The 21,079-nt window shown below is 42.7% G+C and overlaps 1 protein-coding gene across 1 annotated transcript in view; it reads right to left on the bottom strand.

Annotated features, from left to right (window-relative positions):
* LOC126162520 (proton-coupled folate transporter-like) overlaps nucleotides 1-21,079 on the bottom strand; it is a 67,642-nt gene that overhangs the window by 11,282 nt on the left and 35,281 nt on the right. Inside the window, exons 3-10 of the mRNA XM_049919094.1 lie at nucleotides 19,335-19,613; nucleotides 18,990-19,164; nucleotides 15,899-16,085; nucleotides 15,647-15,794; nucleotides 7,010-7,111; nucleotides 6,331-6,468; nucleotides 5,960-6,043; nucleotides 10-166 (exon numbers count right to left, since the gene is read on the bottom strand). Of these exons, the coding sequence (XP_049775051.1) occupies nucleotides 10-166; nucleotides 5,960-6,043; nucleotides 6,331-6,468; nucleotides 7,010-7,111; nucleotides 15,647-15,794; nucleotides 15,899-16,085; nucleotides 18,990-19,164; nucleotides 19,335-19,613 (1,270 nt within the window). The remainder of the gene's footprint in view (nucleotides 1-9; nucleotides 167-5,959; nucleotides 6,044-6,330; nucleotides 6,469-7,009; nucleotides 7,112-15,646; nucleotides 15,795-15,898; nucleotides 16,086-18,989; nucleotides 19,165-19,334; nucleotides 19,614-21,079) is intronic.

The raw sequence follows: 21,079 nt of genomic DNA, 5'->3' as shown, positions 1-21,079 counted from the left end.
AGTACTCACAACAGCACGGCAAGGTCGAGTACCATGATCCCGACGGACAACAAGTGGAAAGCTCCAGGGAAGTAATCGATGGACGCCGTGAAGATGGCGTTGTAGATGGGAGGCCCCACCAGCGGGGCCAAAGCCTCCAAGGTCACCGCCAGCGCGAACACCTGGCCTGTGGACACACAAAACAGACGGGCGCTGCAACGACATACAGTCGGACACTATAAGTCTATACACAACCCATTTTGTAGCATGTTGGATACAGCCTGGAAGGACAGACATAGACATGCCAACTCTGTGCTTGCATCCACATCCACAATAACATAAAACAAGGTCTTCAGACCGGTATCCTCCTCATCCTCTGGTTGCTCCTCTCCTCTCAAACCCCCACCCTCTGCTGCACTTCACTGTCATGTGTCCTCTACCCTTCACTTCTGCACCCTTCGTCTCCTTTCCCAAGGTGGCTTCTGTCGACTCCCCCTCCTGGATGATGCCCTCTCTCCCTCCATTTATTCCCCCTATCAACTCTGATCCTCACCTGTCCCTCCCTTCCTCTGTCCTTTCCCCGGGCTCCCTCTCCCCCCCCCCCCCATTCCATCCTGTTTTTCCCCACCTATCCTCTCTCTGCCTCCCTTCTCTCCCCTTCCCAGCCTTTTCCACTTCTTCTCGCGTCTGCCCAGCCCCCCCCTTTTCTATGTCCCCTCCATCCATCGGCTCCACCTTTTTTTCTTTTCTTTCCTCCCCCCTTTTTACAACCTCTTAGGTCCGGGTCTCCCCCACCCCCCATCTGCCACTGTGTCACCTGTATAATGCTGTTATAAATGAGTGTTCACTGTTGTGCGTCCCCTGTCGGTATTGCGAACAGCCACCATACTGTCGCTAGTTGTGTTTTTTTTATCTCGTGCAAACAGGAACCAGACTGTTGCCATTTTTTTTAATTGTGCCTGCATCGTTCTTGTGTATCTTCATCCCCATTGTCACCGCAGTGTTTTTTATATTTTAAATTCCACAACTTTCCGCCATTTTACAGTTTTTTACAATGGCACCGTTTTATCGCCTATTTTACTTGTTTGTTTATATTTTAATTATGTTTTTTGCCTTTTCTGTAGGCTGTAGAGAAGCATATTACGCTGCTGCCAGCCCCCCCCCCCCTCTCGGAGGGGGGTATCGTGCACTGCAAACGTGATAGATGCAACAGTGTTTCTTTACTGCAGTACAGAAGTCAACATACACTTCGAATCTGTCGCTAGTTGCAAGAGAGATGTTGCAGTGAACACAGTGCAAGTGGTGTGGTTTGTTGATATTACAGACATGTATTCTAATACATAATTCGATCGTGTAACATGGATTCAAAAAGAACCGAAATACCAGGAGAGGTGAGGAAAAATATTATTGAGCTCAGTAAAAAGGTCTTTTCACTGCGGAAAATTGGGGAAATTGTTATAAGGAGCCATGGAAGTGTCCAAACCATAATAGGAAATTACAGGGATCGAGGAAGTGTAGAAGTGTAGAAAATAAAGCTAGATGTGGACGACCACCAAAATTATCTAACAGGGAGCGCCGACACTTCATTAGAAAAGTGAATGCGAATCCCAGAATTACAGCTACGGAGTTGGCATTACATGTCGTAAATAATAGTGGAAATAATATTCATCCCATAACAGTACGGAGACTGCTGCACAATCTTGGATTTGAAAGTAGAACAGCAAAGAAGAAACCATTCATAACCAGGGTAAATGAACAGAAGTGCCTAGAATTTGCAACTCTGCACCCAAATAAAGATTCCACATTACTTTTCACGGATGAGAGTAAGTTTATCGTCAGCCAGTGTGATGTACAGCAAAAGGTGTGGCGACAAAGGAATGAAAGTTGGAAGAAGAGAAATCTTGTCCCATCAGTGACGTGTGGTGATGGAAATATTTTTGTGTGGGGTTGCATGTCTGGAGCTGGAGTTCCGAATTTAGTATTTACTGAAGGTATTATGGGTAAAAGGAAGTATCTCACCATCTTAAATGAGAATCTGAAGCAATCGGCGGAGAAACTGGGACTAAGAACAGACTGGATGTTTCATCAAGACAATGACCCCAAGCATACGGCCATTATCATAAAAGAATGGCTACTTTGCAATGTACGAAAAAGTTGCATTCGCCTCCCCAGTCACCAGACATTAACCCAACTGAACATCTTTGGGGAGAACTGAAACATAGGATAAAAAAAAATACAAAAGCAAAAATGATTTAAAAGCAGCCTTAGAGAAAGAGTGGAATAACTTTACACCTTCATAAGCAAAGAAATTGGAATCGATGCCTCGATGTTACGAAGCTGTGATCGAAGCAGAAGGTGGCAACACAAAATGTTAAATTGAGCCTGAAAGTGAAGAATATCACAGTGTATGTTTACTTTTGTACCTGACCACTGTTTCATTTGTATGCTCAAGATGTCAGTATATGGAATTATTATTAATTATGCAGTGTATATGTTGTTTTTCAGTTTCTAACACGTCTGTTTATGCCACAGAAAGTGAATACGTAATATTTTCTTGATTGATTTTGATGTCAAGTGTTATTTTTTGGGTGTATGTGGACTTTAGTGTCCGACTGTATATAAAGCGCACCTCAAACAGGAGACCTTATATACTTTTTTCCTCAGTTTCATGAGCAGTAAACCCAAGTACAACCAGTGAGTAGAGTCTGAATCTACACGTCTACCCCAAAACATTCCCTGCAGAAACTGATTAGTAGGTCTGTCCTATCTTAAACTATAGTCTGATATCTCTCAAAATTCGGTATCTACATAGATGCTGCTGCATCGTTTATCAATGAAGAATTCAACTATTACCAACTACAAAAATCAAACATTGCCGACCCACGTATCGCACAAGCGAATATTATCCGTTACGAAATCAGGCTCTCCTGTTCGGAGTAATTTTGAATGTGTAACGGTGTAAACCTTGCAAATGTTTGGTCATTATTACAGACACCCACATTTGTGTTATTCTGAATTGGGGTAAGGACACAGAGACGCAAGTGCAGCGAAGAATCTTTTCCAAAGATAAACTATTTTTACTCTACACATCTTATTTCGCTAATACGAATAATGAGCTACTGTCTATCTTGAATTATATCCGGCGAGAATAAACATCCTTTTGTTTAAGGCATTAAACAACAAGTAGAACATTGAAAGCCTAAATTTCAGACCTTCTTTTTGCTCAACTGTAAAACTAACGAAGTAATAAATGAGCTACAAACCACTTTGCATTGAAGGGAATCAATTCGTTCTAATATATGTTTTATTTTTGTCTGGAGCCGGCCGGGGTGGCCGAGCGGTTCTAGGCGCTTCAGTTTGGAGCCGCGCGACCGCAACGGTCGCAGGTTCGAATCCTGCCTCGGGCATAGATGTGTGTGATGTCCTTAGGTTAGTTAAGTTTAAGTAGTTCTAAGTTCTAGGGGACTGATGGCCTCAGAAGTTGAGTCCCATAGTGCTCAGAGCCATTTTTTTTTTTTTTTTTGTCTGGAGGGATATGTATCTACCTCCCACACTCTTGACGAAAACTCAATCTTATTTGTAAAAAGCTGCTTTTCTCTCTAGATTTCTTTGAGTATATTCTTTATATTTTATCATTCCTAATTTTTATTCTTTGCTTAAATAAAATTAGTACATCTATCTAGTTTCGAAATATCACAAGTGAATTAACTGTTTTCCAAAATCCACTTCACAAAACTTTGGCTAATTTTAAGTTGCAATGTATGTCGTTTCTAATCTTTTTTATTCTTTTTTTTGGGGGGGGGGGGGAGGGGGAGAGGTGTTATCTCATGAGTAATCACACTCTGCTATGATGCTACCCTTCATGGTTTCCTCCTATGCGTCAATCTACTCATCTCAGAATAGTTCTTGCACTCATCGTTCTCAATAATTTGTACCATGTATCGTAATCATTCTCTCTTCCCCTACATTTTCTGTCCTCTAAGGCGCCCTCTAGTGCGACAGGAGTTATTTCGTGATATCGTAACGCATGTCCTATCAACATGTCCCTTTTTTCTAGCAATTGTTTTCCCAAAGATTTGTTTCTTAACCAATTCAACCAATTTCATTTTCAGCTCATTTTGTAACACCACATTTCAACCACTTCGATTTTCTTCTTTCTGCTTTTCTCATATTGAGTGATTCATTCCCATACAATGGTGCTCTGTTAGTGATAGGCATTCTCAGAAACGCCTTATCCAAAATTCCGGCCTGTGTCTGATATTAGCAGATTTCATTTGGCGGAGAATTATCTCTCTTTCTGTGCCAGTCTGCATCCCATACTCTCCTTGCTCCATCCACTGTCCTTTACATTGTTTCCAAAATAGCAAACTTCCTTCACCTCGTCTTCTAAATCGTGCCCTGTTTTGATGTTTAGTTCGTCACTAATCAGATTTTAGCTGCTCCCCAACATATTCGTCTATCCTGGTTTACTTTGAATCCATATTTTGTGCTCATTAGACTTTACATTCCGTTCAAACAGATGTAATTTTTCCTGACTTTCACAGGGGATAAAGGTCATCAGCGAATCTTGTTACTGATATCCTTTCATCCACAATTTTAATCCTACTTCTGAATCTTCGTTTTCTTTCCTTCGTTATGTCTTAGATATACAGGTTGAACAGTAGAGGAGAAAGGCTGCCTCCCTGTTCACGCCTTTTTTAATCAGAGTACTCCTGTGTTGATTTTCCATTCTTATTGGCTCTCTTGAATCTTGTAAATGTTGTGTATTACCTGTCTTTCCTTAAAGCATGCACTTATTTTCCTCAGAATTTCATACATCTTGCACTGCTGTGTCACAGAATGTTTCTTTAGACAGAGTCTTGATTTTTCTTAAACCTTAAACCTTTTATCATGCGTAACGTTAGAACTACCTCTCACGTTATTCTGGTCAGCATCTTGGACTCATGGACGGAAGCTCATTGTACGATACTTCCTGCATTTATCTGCCGCTGTGAGCCACGGGTTTGTGTCGATAATATTCTTCCGAAAGTTCTCTATCTCTAGTCTGACATTATACACAAGCACTTGAATAACCGTTACGCTGCCTCATCCCCCAAATATTTTAGATATTCCAAAGGAATATCTAACGTTTCTGCCTTATCTGATCGCAAGTCATCCGAATCTCTGTGCAACACAGATTTTAATACTGGATCTCGCGTGTTCTCTAATACTTCTATCGTACTGGAAGATAATTCCTGTGTCAAGGCCAATCCACAATCTCCTCTGCCTTTCACACTGAAATTTATTTTGCCCTCTTAATGTCTCCCGATTCTCTTCACCTTCAGCCTAATCTTTATTATTGCTAAACTACGCGTCTGCACCTGGTCATCTCCACAGTTCAGTAACAAATTTCGCAATGCTTGTCTCTCCATTACTTAAGTCAATTAGTACCCATCTGTACCGTCTGTCCTTTTCTAAGTATACCTACCGCTCATTCGATTTTTGAGCAGCGTATCTGCTAGTACTATAAAACTCTTGTGGAACTCAAGGAGTCTTTATCTTGTCTCGTTGCTATTGCTGAGTCTGTCCTCTCCATTAGCCTGCCTTGTATTACTTCCTCTATTCTTGTGTTCCTATTCCCCACGATTGTCAGTTTTGAGTCCCCCTTTACACATAATGCTATCTATTCAATTATTTTATGTGTTCATTCTGCTCGTCATCTTCTCCTTTTGACGTTAGTGTGTACATATGAAGTATGATTGTTCGCGTTCGTTTGGTTCCTACCGCTTTGCTGTTCATAGTAACTATCTCATTGCTCATTCTTCCTATTCATTAGGTATCGTTCTCCATTTACAACAGTTTCTGTTGCTTCTAATATCATCATATATTCGTCTGACCACACATTGATATCTTCATTCTCACGTTAACCTCCCCATTAGCTAAAAAAAAAATCCGTAAAAGTGCTGTTATAAAAGTAAGATGATTTCTGAACTGCACTCACCTATCTCGTCCTTGGCGACCAACTTCGTCAACATTGCCTTGACCTGAACCCAGATCAAGGCTCCGAAGCAACTTATAGCTCCGCCTGCAAACAAATCAGAACACATTTCATTGAGAGGTGCCGTGTAGCGTCGGACAGGATAAGTAGGATCTTGGTGAAGGAGGGCGCTACACAAGTTTTTTTTGTCTGAATGTACTTTGTATAATAAAACAAAGAAACACAAAGCAACATGTAAAGTAGCAGTACATAGGATCAAGATACGTTACATAAACAATGGAATATAGAGCAAGAGTAGGGAAAGTGATAATTGTTAATGACGCCATATGACAAATCATACACAGTAAGAAGTCGCAGGATAGGTAACAACTTACCCAGGTACATGTACCACCACTCTGGTGATATGGCATAAATTATGGAGGCAGCGATCTTGCAGGAGAAGGTGTTGAGGGCTACCCAGCCATCGGCCAGTTTCAGCCACCTTACAAACAGCATCACGCCCACCATGGTACCTGCCGATATCGAGCGTGTTTTTTGAAACAGTGATTCACCTGTTCATTGATAGAGCGAAGCAGGGTGACAAATATTAACTAACGTTATTCTTGTTAATATTCCTCTTTCTCGTCAAACAATCTTTATAGATCGTTGCATGGTGCTCTTACGACCCTACTGAAAGATAATCTGTTCTGCATGTACTTACAACAAAAGCTGAAATAAGTTCCCAATATATACTAAATTTACTCAAAGTGTCCTAAACGCTATAAAATAAAATTCTTTAAACAGAAGAGAAAACAGGACTGAAGATCTCAGGATGACAAAATTTATGCAGATCGCACCAAAAGAACAGGACACGCAGGAATCCACAATTAAATGCTTCTGATGGACAACCACTTGCGGTTACACTTGTAGTACACGGAGAGGAAAAATGTTTCTTAATCAATCAATGACTATGTTAACTGAAAGTTTTAGTATTAACAATGAGTACAGTATGCTTAATTGAATTTCCAATACTTTTGGACATATCTAAAAGTATAACTAATGCTAATCCCTCACCTACAGCAGTGGTGCCGTTGGTAAAGAATCCGTAGAGAAGGTACGTGTCCAAGGACCAATGGAACTTTCCGTTCACGAACGGGTAGTTGACTGCGCCTTCTCCTGCAAATGGAGAATACATTTCGTATTTATTACGATATTGCTTCCCACATGATTTGCTGATCTTGGTTGATTAACTGTATCTGAGTAATGGATGTGTCATCTTTCCTTTCAACATAACTAGATCACAATGCCAAAACGCTGAAAATCACTTGAACAGCTGATATGCCCTGCTGATAATATTGCACTAGTAACGGAAACAGCTACTGATTGCGTTTCAAACATTTACTTCTGTCTTCTCCATTAACTGCAAACAGCTTCGTGGAATTCGCTCGATGAACAGCAAGGGAATAGACGCTCATGAAATCAGCTTTCGAGAGCCGCGTGGTCTAAGGCGTCTTGTCACGGTCTGCGCGGCTTCCTCCAGTCGGAGGTTCGAGTCCTCCCTCGGACATGGGTGTGTGTGTGTCGTCCTTAGCGTAACTTAGTTTAAGTTAGATTAAGTAGTGTGTAAGCTTAGGGACTGATGACCTCAGCAGTTTGGTCCCATAGGACCTTACCACAAATTTCCAAATTTTTCAGCTTTCGAGAAGTGACGATGGAGCAGTAAGCATAGGGTTAGAGAAATTGCTAATCTGTTGGCATGAAATTTAGAATTCATTCCTTACTGTTTCTACAAATCGTTGTGGTCTTCCGTCCGAAGACTGGTTTAATGCAGCTCTCCCTTCTGTTCTATCCTGCGCAAGCCTCTTCATTTCTGAATAGCTAATGCAGCCTACCTCCTCCTGGATCTGATTATTACTTTCATCTCGTGGTCTCCCTGTACGATTTCTACCCGCCACACATTCCTCCAATACTAAATTGGTGATCGCTTGACGTCTCAGAATGTGTGCTATCAACTAATCCCTTCTTCTAGTCAGGTTCCGCCATAAACTTCTTTCTCCCCCCCCCCCCCCCCCAGTTTTGTTCAGTACCTCCTCATTGGTTATGTGATCTACATATCTAATTTTCAGCATTCTTCTGAAGCACCACATTTAGAAAGCTTCTTTTATCTTCTAACCTAAATTGTTTGTCGTCTACGTCTCACTTCCGTACATGGCTACACTCCATTTAAATAGTTTCACAAAAGCTTCCTAATACGTAAATTTATATCCGATGTTAACAAATTTCTCTTCTTCAGAAGCGCTTCTCTTGCCATTGCTAGTCTACATTGTATATCCTTTCTTCTCTGGCCATCATCAGTTATTATGATGCCCAAATAACAAAACTCATCTACTACTTTAAGTGTCTCATTTCCTAATGTAATTCCCTCAGCAACACCTGATTTAATTCGACTACGTTCCATTACTACTGTTTTGCTTTTGGTTATGGTCGCTTTATATCCTACTTTCAGGACACATTCCGTTCAGCTGCTCGTCCAAGTCCTCTGCTGACAGAATTGCAGTATCATCGGAAACTGTCAATGTCTTTATTTCTTTTCCCTGAACTCAGTTATCACTCCGAATTTGAATAGCATCGGCGATAGACTACAAACCTGCTTCCCTTTCATGCCTCTTGACTCTTATAAGTGTCCTCTGATTTCTGTATAAGTTGTAAATATCCTTTTTCTCCCTGTAATTAACCCCTACTACCTTCAGAATTTCAAAAGGAGTATAGTCCAGTCAAAATTTTCAAAAGCTTTCTCTATGTCAACAAATGCTACACGCGTATGTTTTCCTTCCCTTAACCTATCCTCTAAGATAAGTCGTCGGTTAGTATTTTCTCGTATGTTACCTACATTTCTTTGGAATCTAAACTGACCTTCCCCGATGTTGGCTTCCACCACTTTTTCCATTCGTCTGTAAATAATTCGTGTTAGTATTTTGCAGCCGTGACTTATTAAACTGATAGTTCGGTAGTTTTCACACCTGTTGACACCTACTTTCTTTGGGATTGGAATTAATATATTCTTCTTGAAGTCTGAGGGTATTTCGCCTGTCTCACACATCTTACTCATCAAGTGGTAGAGTTTTGTCACAGCTGGCTCTCCCAAAGCTATCAGTAGTTCTAATGGGACCTTGTCTGCTCCCGGGGTCTTGTTTCGACTTAGGTCTTTTAGTGCTCTGTCAAATTCTTCACACAGTACTATATCTCCCAACTGATCTTCATCTACGTCCTCTTCCATTTCCATAATATTGCCCTCAAGTACATCGCCCTTGTATAGACCTTCTATATACTCCTTCAACCTTTCTGCTTTCCCTTCCTTGCTTGGAACTGGTTTTCCATCTGAGCTCTTGATATTCATACAAGTGGTTCTCTCTCCTCCAAAGTTCTCTTTAATTTCCCTATAGGCAGTATCCATCTTACCCCTACCCATACATTTGTCCTCTAGCCATCCATGCTTAGCAATTTTGCGCTTCCTCTCGATCTCATTTTTGAGATGTTTGTATTCCTTTTCGCCTGCTTCATTTATATTTTCTCCTTTTATCAATTAAATTCAATATTTCTTCTGTTACCCAAGGATTCCTACTAGCCCTCGTCTTTTTACCTTCTTGATCCTCTGCTGCCTTGACTAGTTCATCTCTCAAAGCGACTCATTCTTCTTCTATTGTATTTCTTTCCCCTATACTTGCCAATCGTTCCCTAATGTTCTTTCTGAATCTCTTTACAAACCTCTTGTTCTTTCCGTTTATGCAGGCCCCGTCTCCTTAAATTCCTACCTTTTTGCAGTTTCTTTAGTTTTAATATACAGTTCATAAGCAATAAATTGTGGTCAGAGTCCATATCTGCCCCTGGAAATGTCTTATAATTTAAAACCTGATTTCTAAATATCTGTCTTATCATAATACAGGGTGCCCATAAAGTAAGTATCCATTTTGCGGAAAACGTACATGTGGATTATTTCTGTTACAGGTACAATGAAGAGACATCACAATGTTAACAATTGCCGAAAGAATTACAATTCTGGAACAAGTATCGGAAGGATGCTCCTACAAGACTTGCCATTCGGAAGCTCGTCAACAAATTCCAGCGTACAGGATCTGTGGTTGATGAGAGACGTACTGAGCGACCACCAGTCAGCCCTCAATCTGTAAAGCGTGTGAGGGAAGCCATCGAAAGAAGTCCAACGGCATATACTTGCCGACTGAGTCGTCAACTATCCATGCCGAAATCCACAGTGTTGAAAGTGCTCCACTACACCCTTAAAAAGGAGGCATATCATATCCAGGTGCTTCACCAGTTACAGGATGAAGACCACGCGGTACGAGCAACGATATGTCATGATCCGCATCTGGGTAGAGGAGCAACCCCATGAATTCACAGAGTGGCAAAGGGACTCTCCCAAAGTCAGTACGTGGCTTGCTCTCATGAAAGATAGGGTCTATGGGCCGTTTATGTTTGCTGGAAAGACAATTACCGGAGCATCCTACCAGGACATGCTGCACGTTGTTCTTGGAGCCACAGTTGCAACAGGATAGTATCCTTGCCTCTGTCATGTATCTACAAGATGGGACACCACCCCGCTATCCAAACATTGTCCGGAACTACCTGAACGAGAACTTTCCTAACAGTTGGATAGGAAGAGTTGCATGTCGCATGTGGGCTGCTCGCTCCGCCGACCCCAGTTCCCTGGGCTTTTGCGCGTGGGGTTTCATCAAGAGCCGAGTTTATGCTACCAGGGTGCCACATTTGAGAGAACCGAAACGGTGAATACGAGAGGCATGCTTGCTAATAACCCCTCAAACGTTACAGCGCGTGTTCCACGCAACCACAAGGCGATGGGAACAGTGCGTTGCCAATGAAGGTGGACATGTTGAAGAGCTAGCTGCTCTCTCTAAATACAATGTTTATTTTGTTGTAGCTCATCTGGAAAATGAAAATGGATACTTACTTTATGGGCACCCTGTATAATCTATCTGAAATCTTCCAGTGTCTCCAGGTCTCTTCCACGTACACAACCTTCTTTCATGATCCTTAAACCAAGTGTCGGTTATAATTACGTTATGCTCCATGCAGAATTCTACCAAGCGGCTTTCTCTATCATTCCGTGTTCACCTACTACTTTTCCTTTTCTTCTTTTCCCTAATATTGAGTTCCAGTCCCCCTTGACTATTAAATTTTCGTCTCCCTTAAGTATCTGAATAATTTCTTTTATCGCATCATACATTTCTCCAATCTCTTGATTATCTACTACTTTAAGTGTCTCATTTCCTAATGTAATTCAATCTCTATTACTGTGGTAGCCGTAGATTTTGTGTCTAACTTTGCTACAAAAATTCATTCACTATGTTGTTCGTAGTAGCTTACCCGTGCTTCAATTTTTTATTCATTATTAAACCTACTCCTACATTACCCCTGTTTGATTTAGTATTTATAACTATGTATTATCTGACCAGAAATCTTGTTCCTCCTGCCACCGAACTTCACTAATTGCAACTATATCTAACTTTAAGCTATCCATTTCATTTTTAAATTTTCTAACCTACATGCCCGATTAAGGCATCTGACATTCCACACTCCGATCCGTACATGCTAGTTTTCTATCTACTGATAATGACGTCCTCCTGAGTAGACCCCGCCCAGAGATCCGAATCGGGGACTATTTTGCCTCTGAAATATTTTACCCAAGAGTGCGCCATCATCATTTAACCAAGCATGCCCTCAGGAAAAATCACGTCTGTAGTTTCCTCTTGCTTTCAGCCGTTTGCAGTACCAGCACAGCATGGCCGTTTCGGTTAATGCTACAAGGCCAGATCAGCCAATCATCCAGACTGTTGCCCCTGCAACTACTGAACATCCTGCTGCTCCTCTTCAGGAGCCACACGTTTGTCTGGTCTCTCGACAGATACCCCTCCATTGTGGCTGTACCTACGTACGGCTATTTGTATCGCTGAGGCACGCAAGCCTCCCCACCAACTGCAAGGCCCATGGTTCATGGGGGGCACATAGTGAGACATGCTTCTAAATCCTTACATACGTTCTCTAGCCATCCCTGATTAGCCGTTTTGCACTTCCTAGCAATCTCATTTTTTAGACGTCGTATTCGCTTTCATTTGCTACATTTTTATATTTTCACCTTTCATCAAATTAATTGAGAGACCCTTGTGTTATAACAGGGTTTCTATACGTGTCTTTTTGCCAGTTCGATCCTCAGCTGCTTTCACTACTTCATCTCTCAAAGCGATCCATTCGTCTTCTACTGTGTTCCTTTCCCGCGTTCTAGTCAGTCGTTGCCTAATGCTCTCTCTGAAACTGTCAACAACCTCTGGGTCTTTCAACTTAATTAGGTCACATCGCCTGAATTTCCTAAGATTTTGCAAATTCTTCAATTCATAACCAATAAATTGTGGTCCGAGTTCACATCTACCCCTGGAAATTTCTTGCCAGTTAAATTCTGGTTCCGAAATATCTGTCTATCATTTATAGTCAGTCTGAAACATTGCGGTGTTTCCAGGTCTCTTTCACGTATACAGCTTCCTTCATGCTTCTTGAACCAAGTGTTAGCGATGATTAAACTATGCTCTGTGTAAAATTCTACCAAGTGGCTCCCTCTTTCTTTCCTTTTCCCCATAACTACTATTTTTCCTTCTCTTCTTTTTCGTACTATTGATTTCAAGTCCCCGATCACAAATAAATTTTCGTCGCCCTTAACTATCTGAATATATTTCTTCAATCTCACCATCTGAGGAGCTATTTGGTATATGAACTTGTACTGCTGTACGATGCTGCTGTGCCTATGTAGTTCAGAATTACAATGTAATGTTCCTTCGGAGATGCACGCATGCCCGAACGAACAGGCATTGCGGTGACTGCAGCCGTTACGAAATACATTAAATGTATTCGCAGTTGCGAATATGGATAACCACCAGCTGTGTAATGAAATTTGTGCCGGACCAGGACTCGAACCCGGATTTCCCGCTCATCGCGAGCGATCGCCTTCCCATTTCGCTATCGGAACACGACTCACGTCCAGACCCAATCTTCCATATGTCGTCAACCATGTGACTACAACCTGCACTCGTACATTTCATGTATTTCATAATGTCTGCAGTCGCGACAAAAATGTCATTAGCAACACCACATTCAGTTCGAACGAAGTCGCGTAATCCGGTTATGGAAAGCTGGATGCTCCTTCTGCCGCACAGCAGAAAGAGTTGGCACGAATGTAGCCACTATACACGATTGCTGGCAGCGGTGGTCACGTGAATGTATGGTCGTAAGAAGACCGGGCTTCAAATGGCTACATAGCACTGCCGAGAGGGAAGACCGTCGAATTCGTCATGTGGCTCTAGCGCATCGAACTGCATCTGCAGCAGCAATCCGAGCAGCAGTTGGCACCACAGTGACGCAACGAACACAAGTCGGTTACTTCAAGGACAGCTGCGAGCCAGCTGGGGGCCTGCAGCTAACATGCCTGCGTGCTAGACACACTGGACCTACACCTGAAGTTACGGTCTGAGGTGCGATTTCGTATGACCGTAGGTCCACACTCCTGGTTATCTCAAGCATCCTGACTGCAAATTTGTACGTCAGCCTGGTGATTTGACCTCTTGTGCTGCCATTCGTGAACAGCATTCCAATGGGTGTTTTCCAACAGGATAACACTTGTGCACATACCGCTGTTATAACGCAACGTGCTCTACGGGGAGTCGACATGTTGTCTGGGCCCGCTAGATCACCACATGTCTCCAATCGAGCACGTATGGGACATCTTCGGACGACAACTCCGGTGTCATTCACAAACAGCATTAAACGTCCCTGTATTGACCGACGAAGTGCAGCAGGCATGCAACTCCATCCCACAAACTGACGTTCACCACCTGAACAACACAATAAATGTACATTTTCTTGCTTGCACTCAGGATTCTGGCGGTCACACCGGTATTAACGGACCAGCATTTTACATTTGCCTTATCACGCGCTTACATTAACCTGTGACTTTGCAGTGCTGCCCACTTAAATATCTTACCTACACAAATGTATTCCCGAAATGTAACTACTCTCGAAACAAGGCCCCGGGAGTAGACAACATTCCATTAGAACTACTGACAGCCTTGGGACAGCCATTCCTGACAAAACTCTACCATCTGGTGAGCAAGACGTATGAGACAGGTGAAATTCCCTCAGACTTCAAGAAGAATATAATAATTCCAATCCCAAAGAATGCAGGTGTTAAAAGATGTGAACATTACCGAACTATCAGTTTAATAAGTCACAGCTGCAAAATACTAAGCGAATTCTTTACAGACGAATGGAAAAACTGGTAGAAGCCGACCCCGGGGAAGATCAGTTTGGATTCCATAGAAATATGGGAACACGTGAGGCAATACTGACCCTACGACTTATCTTAGAAGAAAGATTAAGGAAAGGCAAACCTACGTTTCTAGCATTTGTAGACTTAGAGAAAGCTTTTGACAATGTTGATTGGAATACTCTCTTTCAAATTCTGAAGGAGGCAGGGATAAAATACAGGGAGCAAAAGGCTATTTACAATTTGTACAGAAAGCAGATGGCAGTTATAAGAGTCGAGGGACATGAAACGGATGCAATGGTTGGGAAGGGAGTGAGACAGGGTTGTAGCCTATCCCCGATGTTATTCAATCTGTATATTGAGCAAGCAATAAAGGAAACAAAAGAAAAATACGGAGTAGGTATTAAAATCCAGGGAGAAGAAATAAAAACTTTGAGGTTCGCCGATGACATTGTAATTCTGTCACAGGCAGCAAAGGACTTGGAAGAACAGTTGAACGAAATGGATAGTGTCTAGAAGGGAGGATATAAGATGAACATCAACAAAAGCAAAACGAGAATAATGGAATGTAGTCGAATCAAGTCGGGCGATGCTGAGGGAATTAGATTAGGAAATGAGACACTTAAACTAGCAAAGGAGTTTTGCTATTTGGGGAGAAAAATAACTGATGATGGTCGAAGTAGAGAGGATATAAAATGTAGACTGGCAATGGCAAGGAAAGCGTTTCTGAAGAAGAGAAATTTGTTAACATCGAGTATATATTTAAGTGTCAGGAAGTCGTTTCTGAAAGTATTTGTATGGAGTGTAGCCATGTATGGAAGTGAAACATGGACGATAAATAGTTTGGACAAGAAGAGAATAGAAGCTTTAGAAATGTGGTGCTACAGAAGAATGCTGAAGATTAAATGGGTAGATCACATAACTAATGTGGAGGTATTGAATGGGATTGGGGAGAAGAGGAGTTTGTGGCACAACTTGACAAGAAGAAGGGATCGGTTGGTAGGACATGTTCTGAGGCATCAAGGGATCACCAGTTTAGTATTGGAGGGCAGCGTGGAGGGTAAAAATCGTAGAGGGACACCAAGAGATGAATACACTAAACAGATTCAGAAGGATGTAGGCTGCAGTACGTATTGGGAGATGAAGAAGCTGGCACAGGATAGAGTAGCATGGAGGGCTGCATCAAACCCGTCTCAGGACTGAAGACCACAACAGCAACAACATTAATTATTGTTTGGGGTTAAATTTTTTTCGTCAGTGCATGTGGAATATTTTCTTCAACATTGTTGATTACCAGATCCAATATTACTGTAATAAGAATAAGTTCGTAATATTGTGTCGATGGTGAATGTGTGAACTGGCCGTACCTTGGGCAATGACGGTACCAGTGACGGCCACGAAGACGAGTGTGAGGACGACTGTGCGTCCGTGATGAGGCCGCTTCATCACAGACGTCTTGAGCGCGTTGATCACCAGCTGTGGGCGGAAGATCCCCTTGCAGCAGCCGCAGCTCTCCTGAACACACGAGAGACATTGACGTCAATTTCTGCAAAAATTATGGATCTTTTACGTTGCGAGTAATGTGTTCAGTTCGGTCGGCCGCAAGGCCAGCAACTCACGTCTTCAGGCGGCGTATAGGGCGCAGTGGTCTCCGGCAGAAGGAAGATGGAGTAGAGCAGACACAGCAGCATGAGGCCGGCGGCCAGCGCGAACACCCCGTAGTAGTTGAGGGCCACGAACAGCGGCGAGGACAGCGCTGACGCCAGCATCTGGGCCGAGTACATCGAGACGTCCACTATACCCAGTCTGCGAGCAGAGAGTTCTGGGTGGCAGGAGAGATCCTTTCATCAGACGCGAACAGCTCCATGCTGCAAATGCTCATTTGTTCTCCCATTACATTTACACTACTGGCCACTAAAATTGCTACACCATGAAGATGACGTGCTACACACGCGAAATTTAAACGGCAGCAAGAAGATGCTGTGATATGCAAATGATTAGCTTATCAGAGCATTCACACGAGGTTGGTGCCGGTGGTGACACCTACAACACGCTGACGTGAGGAAAGTTTCCAACCGATTTCTCATACACAAACAGCAGTTGACGTTCGTTGCCTGGTGAAACGTTGTTGTGATGCCTCGTGTAAGGAGGACAAATGCGTACCATCATGTTTCCGACTTTCATAAAGGTGGGATTGTAGCCTATCGCGATTGCTGTTTATCATATCGCGACATTGGTGCTCGCGTTGGTCGAGATCCAATGACCCGTAGCAGAATATGGAATCGGTGGGTTCGGGAGGGCAATACGGAACGCCGTGCTCGATCCCAACGGCATCGTATCACTATCAGTCGAGATGACAGGCATCTTATCCGCATGGCTGTAACGGATCGTGCAGCCACGTCTCGATCACAGAGTCAACAGCTGGGGACGTTTGCAAGACGACAACCATCTGCACGAACAGTTCGACTATGTTTCCAGCAGCATGGACTATGAGCTCGGAGACCATGGCTGCGGTTACCATTGACGCTGCATCACAGACAGGAGCGCCTACGATGGTGTACTCAACGACAAACCGGGGTGCACGAATGGCAAAACGCCAGTTTTTCGAATGAATCCAGGTTCTGTTTACATCATCATGATGATCGCATCCGTATTTGGCGACACCGCGGTGAACGCACATTGGAAGCGTGTATTCGTCATCGCCATACTGGCGTATCACCCGGCGTGATGGTACGGGGTGTCATTGGTTACACGTCTCGGTCACCTCTTGTTCGCACTGACGGCAGTTTGAACGGTGGACGTTACATTTCAGATGTGTTACGACCCGTGGCTCTACCCTTCATTCGATCCCTGCGAAACCCTACATTTCAGCAGGATAATGCACGACCGCATGTTGCAGGTCCTGTACGAGTCTTTCTGAATACAGAAAATGTTCGACTGCTGCCCTGGCCAGCACGTTCTCCAGATCTATCACCAACTTAAAACGTTTGGTCAATGGTGGCCGAGCAACTGGATCGTCACAATACGCCAGTCCCTACTCTTGATGAACTGTGGTATCGTGTTGAAGCTGCATGTGCAGCAGTAGCTGTACACGCCATCCAAGCTCTGTTTGACTCAATGGCCAGGCGCATGAAGGCCGTTAATACGGCCAGATGTGGTTGTTCTGGGTACTAATTTCTCAGGATCTATGACCCAACTTGCGTGAAAATGTAATCACATGTCAGTACTAGTATAATATATTTGTCCAATGAATACCCGTTTATCATCTGCATTTGTTCTTGGTGTAGCAATTTTAATGGCCAGTAGTGTATTTACACTATGTGAAAGTTAACCTGGTTATACGTCATGCCGCTGGCTTTACGAACACGTGTACACGCCTACCCTAAGATATCTTTTTAATGCCCCACTACATTGATGAGCAACTCATGATGATTGTGACATTATTATAACAATGACACAGAAAATGGTTTAGCTTAATCATGAGAAACTAATTACATTGCATACTGATCTCAGATAAATGATTTATAAATTCGTGGTCTTCCATCGATTTTACCAAATCCAAAGACTACATCTGACTGTGAGCTAACAATGTTAGCAGCATCAAACATTTTTGCTAACAGTATGAGCAACAATGATTGATTTTATTGCACAGTATCTATTTACGAAATGGAAAAATGGTTGCCTGGTCATCCAGGCCGAACTGCAGGTTGCCTATCTAACGACTTCCTGGGGAACAGAAATTTCATTTTCAATATTTCTTTTAATTATTGGCCGAATTTAAATTTTAAAATGCTGTTATAATTTAACATTAAAAGGAATAATTTTACGTTAAAGGTTTAATATAGCATTATTGTTACGCGCTGTGTATATGTTTTGAGGCATTGTAACTAAAGGCATGCAATTTCCCGACTATATTCATTCAGTATTTCAGAATGATAACACTTTTTGAATTCTAACAAACTATAGACATAATTTTAGACCCTTACGAACTTTTTCTCGCTGACATCCCCACAAAATAAAGATGTCTATCGCGTCCTGTATTTTTGCTGTTCATGGAGAAAACTTCCGCATCTATTGCATCTTTACTAATATCGTTATTCAGAACAGATTATGTAGACTGTGCTGACAAACACCACTGAACGCGACTGCAAAATTGTATCGTTCTTTGACGGATAGTTCAGGAGATACGATGTCATAAACATTGATATATGCCGAAAACTGCAATGTCTACAACCATAAATATTTTACATACTTAAGGTAAAATATTTAAAACATTAACTCATTTTAAAGTAATCAGACCGTATGAAATTGTTTTATATTTAGAAGTTCGTGTCTTTAAGTAGCCATGAGCGCCGATTTACTGTTTTAGGTTACAAGGTGATACTCTTATTGAATACGGGGATACGGGATTAGCCGAGCGGTCTAAGGCGCTGCAGTCATGGATTGTGCGGCTGGTCCTGGCGGAGGTTCGAGTCCTCCCTCGGGCATGGGTGTGTGTGTTTGTCCTTAGGATAATTTAGGTTAAGCAGTGTGTAAGCTTAGGGACTGATGACCTTAGCAGTTAAGTCCCGTAAGATTTCACACACACATTTGAACATTTGAATACGGGGACATTGACATAAAAAAAGAAACCTTGAACTGAAGTTGCACATGCTTCATTAACAGCCTCATGTAAAAGAGTAAGTTATGTATTAAACCTCGAGTATCTACCTGAGCTCCTTCTGCCCCACAGGGCTGACGTCGGCGATGTAGACATTGGCAACAGCCATGAGGATCAACAGGCCGCCGCTGAAGGTGGCCGCTATGGACGGCATGAGCAACCACTCCGGCGCTAGGCCTGGAATCGCAGACAGCACGGAGAACACGCCGTACGTGATGGCGTTCCCTGCAAGAGAGGGGGCGATTTTGAAACTGACACACACTAGCAGGACGTTATTCAGAGACAGACCAATCACGATAGATCTTATTTTACAAGTGTGTACAACTCGCGTTAATTCTGAAGCAAGGGCAGCTTTGAAATCTAGTTGAATAGTCAAAGACACCTTCTGCACATACCGGCAAAGGACCAGATGAAGATGGGTCGCCGTCCAAACTTGTCGCTCCAGCTGACAACGAAGAGCGACACAATGGCGGGCACGGTGGCCTCGATGATGCCTCTCCAGGTGTTGAGTGTGCTGGAGTAGGTGCGGTCCTCGTTGGTGCACACGTTGGGGTCACTGGAGCCACACACGCGCTCCAGGAAGAGCCCGTTAACCACCGAGTGCGTCAGCTGGTAGGAGAACATGAACAGCAGCACCAGCGGCTCCACCGTTGGCCGGATGCGCCACCACTTCACTGCAACACGACGCACTCGTTCACTTCCTAGGTCACTGTGAGCTTTTTAACTACTGCTAGGAGCTAACCTATAAGGAAGCGCTTCTATGACAAGTTGGAATGCAAAATGCGCTAAAATTGGCCCAAGAGATGCCGCAACTGTTGTCTACATAAAGCGACAATGAGGTCATAATCCAAAATGGCCGTACACCACGACCTTTTATGTATCAAATGACAAGCCGCACTCCCCTGGTCTATGACATTCATATTCCAAGAACCCACAGCTCATTTATAGAAATGGAGGTGGCCATTAAATCGAATCATTCAGTCTCATCCCCGTACTTCACCGGGCATTAACATGAATCTGCCAAACACAGTGTTCTCCAGACAAGCCAACTAGATGTGCCCAAACGTATCCAAACAATATGAACCTTTTGAGCAATCCTGAAAGTATTTATCCAAAACAATTACATAAAGGTTGTAATTCGTAGTACTCCACCCCCAAATTAAGTGCCCCAATGTTATTTTCTGGCTATCCATATTTGGCTAAAGAATAACATGCTGAAAAGGCAGTTGACGTTTCACGTTACGCCTAAATGAAGTTATGTAGCAAAACTAAGCTGACCAAGATTATATCAACAGGGAACACATGTAGGCTAAACTACTGTGCTAAGCAGGCAAGCACGCAAACAAATCACGGTCTCAAAGTAAATACTTACACATTTAAACTGTTGTATGATTTTGTCCAGTGTTACAATGGTATCTCGACATCTAAAAAACATTAAGGTTGTTGGCATTTCAACCTGAAGATGTGTCATTATCTGTGGTTCCAACAACGAGCTGACGTCACCTAGCGTTTTTTCTAGTTTTTTAGTAATGCTTCATCTTAGAAGCACCATAATAGGGAGGGGGTCAAAGATAATACATCATGTTGTATGTTTTAGCCGAATATTACTTTTTATTTGCTTTTGAACTATACCTATTAGAGGTTTTGTACAAAACAAAAGTTTGAGGGGAATGCTGCTATATTAACCAACGGGAACTATGGTGCCGTGATCCTCTAAAACGTTCAAGACAATATTTCCTATAATCAGCTACTAAATAATACCAACGTATTCTAGCCAGGGCAAATGCCTTGATTAAGCAAAGTGCTTTTCAACAGCCGGCCGGTGTGGCCGTGCGGTTCTAGGCGCTTCAGTCTGGAACCGCGTGACCGCTACGGTCGCAGGTTCGAATCCTGCCTCGGGCATGAATGTGTGTGATGTCCTTAGGTTAGTTAGGTTTAATTAGTTCTAAGTTCTAGGCGACTGATGACCTCAGAAGTTAAGTCGCATAGTGCTCAGAGCCATTTGAACCATTTTTTGCTTTTCAACACAAACCGTACTGGGTTGTTCCTGGAAGTCCGCTTAAGAATGAGTTTGATTAATATTGTCCCATATGTGATCTCATAGGCCTATTGTTTTAGTAGTGAATCCTTAGCACTGAGA

Source organism: Schistocerca cancellata, chromosome 1, assembly GCF_023864275.1.
Source record: "Schistocerca cancellata isolate TAMUIC-IGC-003103 chromosome 1, iqSchCanc2.1, whole genome shotgun sequence".
NCBI classification, from domain to species: Eukaryota; Metazoa; Arthropoda; class Insecta; order Orthoptera; family Acrididae; genus Schistocerca; species Schistocerca cancellata.
This window is presented reverse-complemented; position numbering and strand designations above follow the sequence as displayed.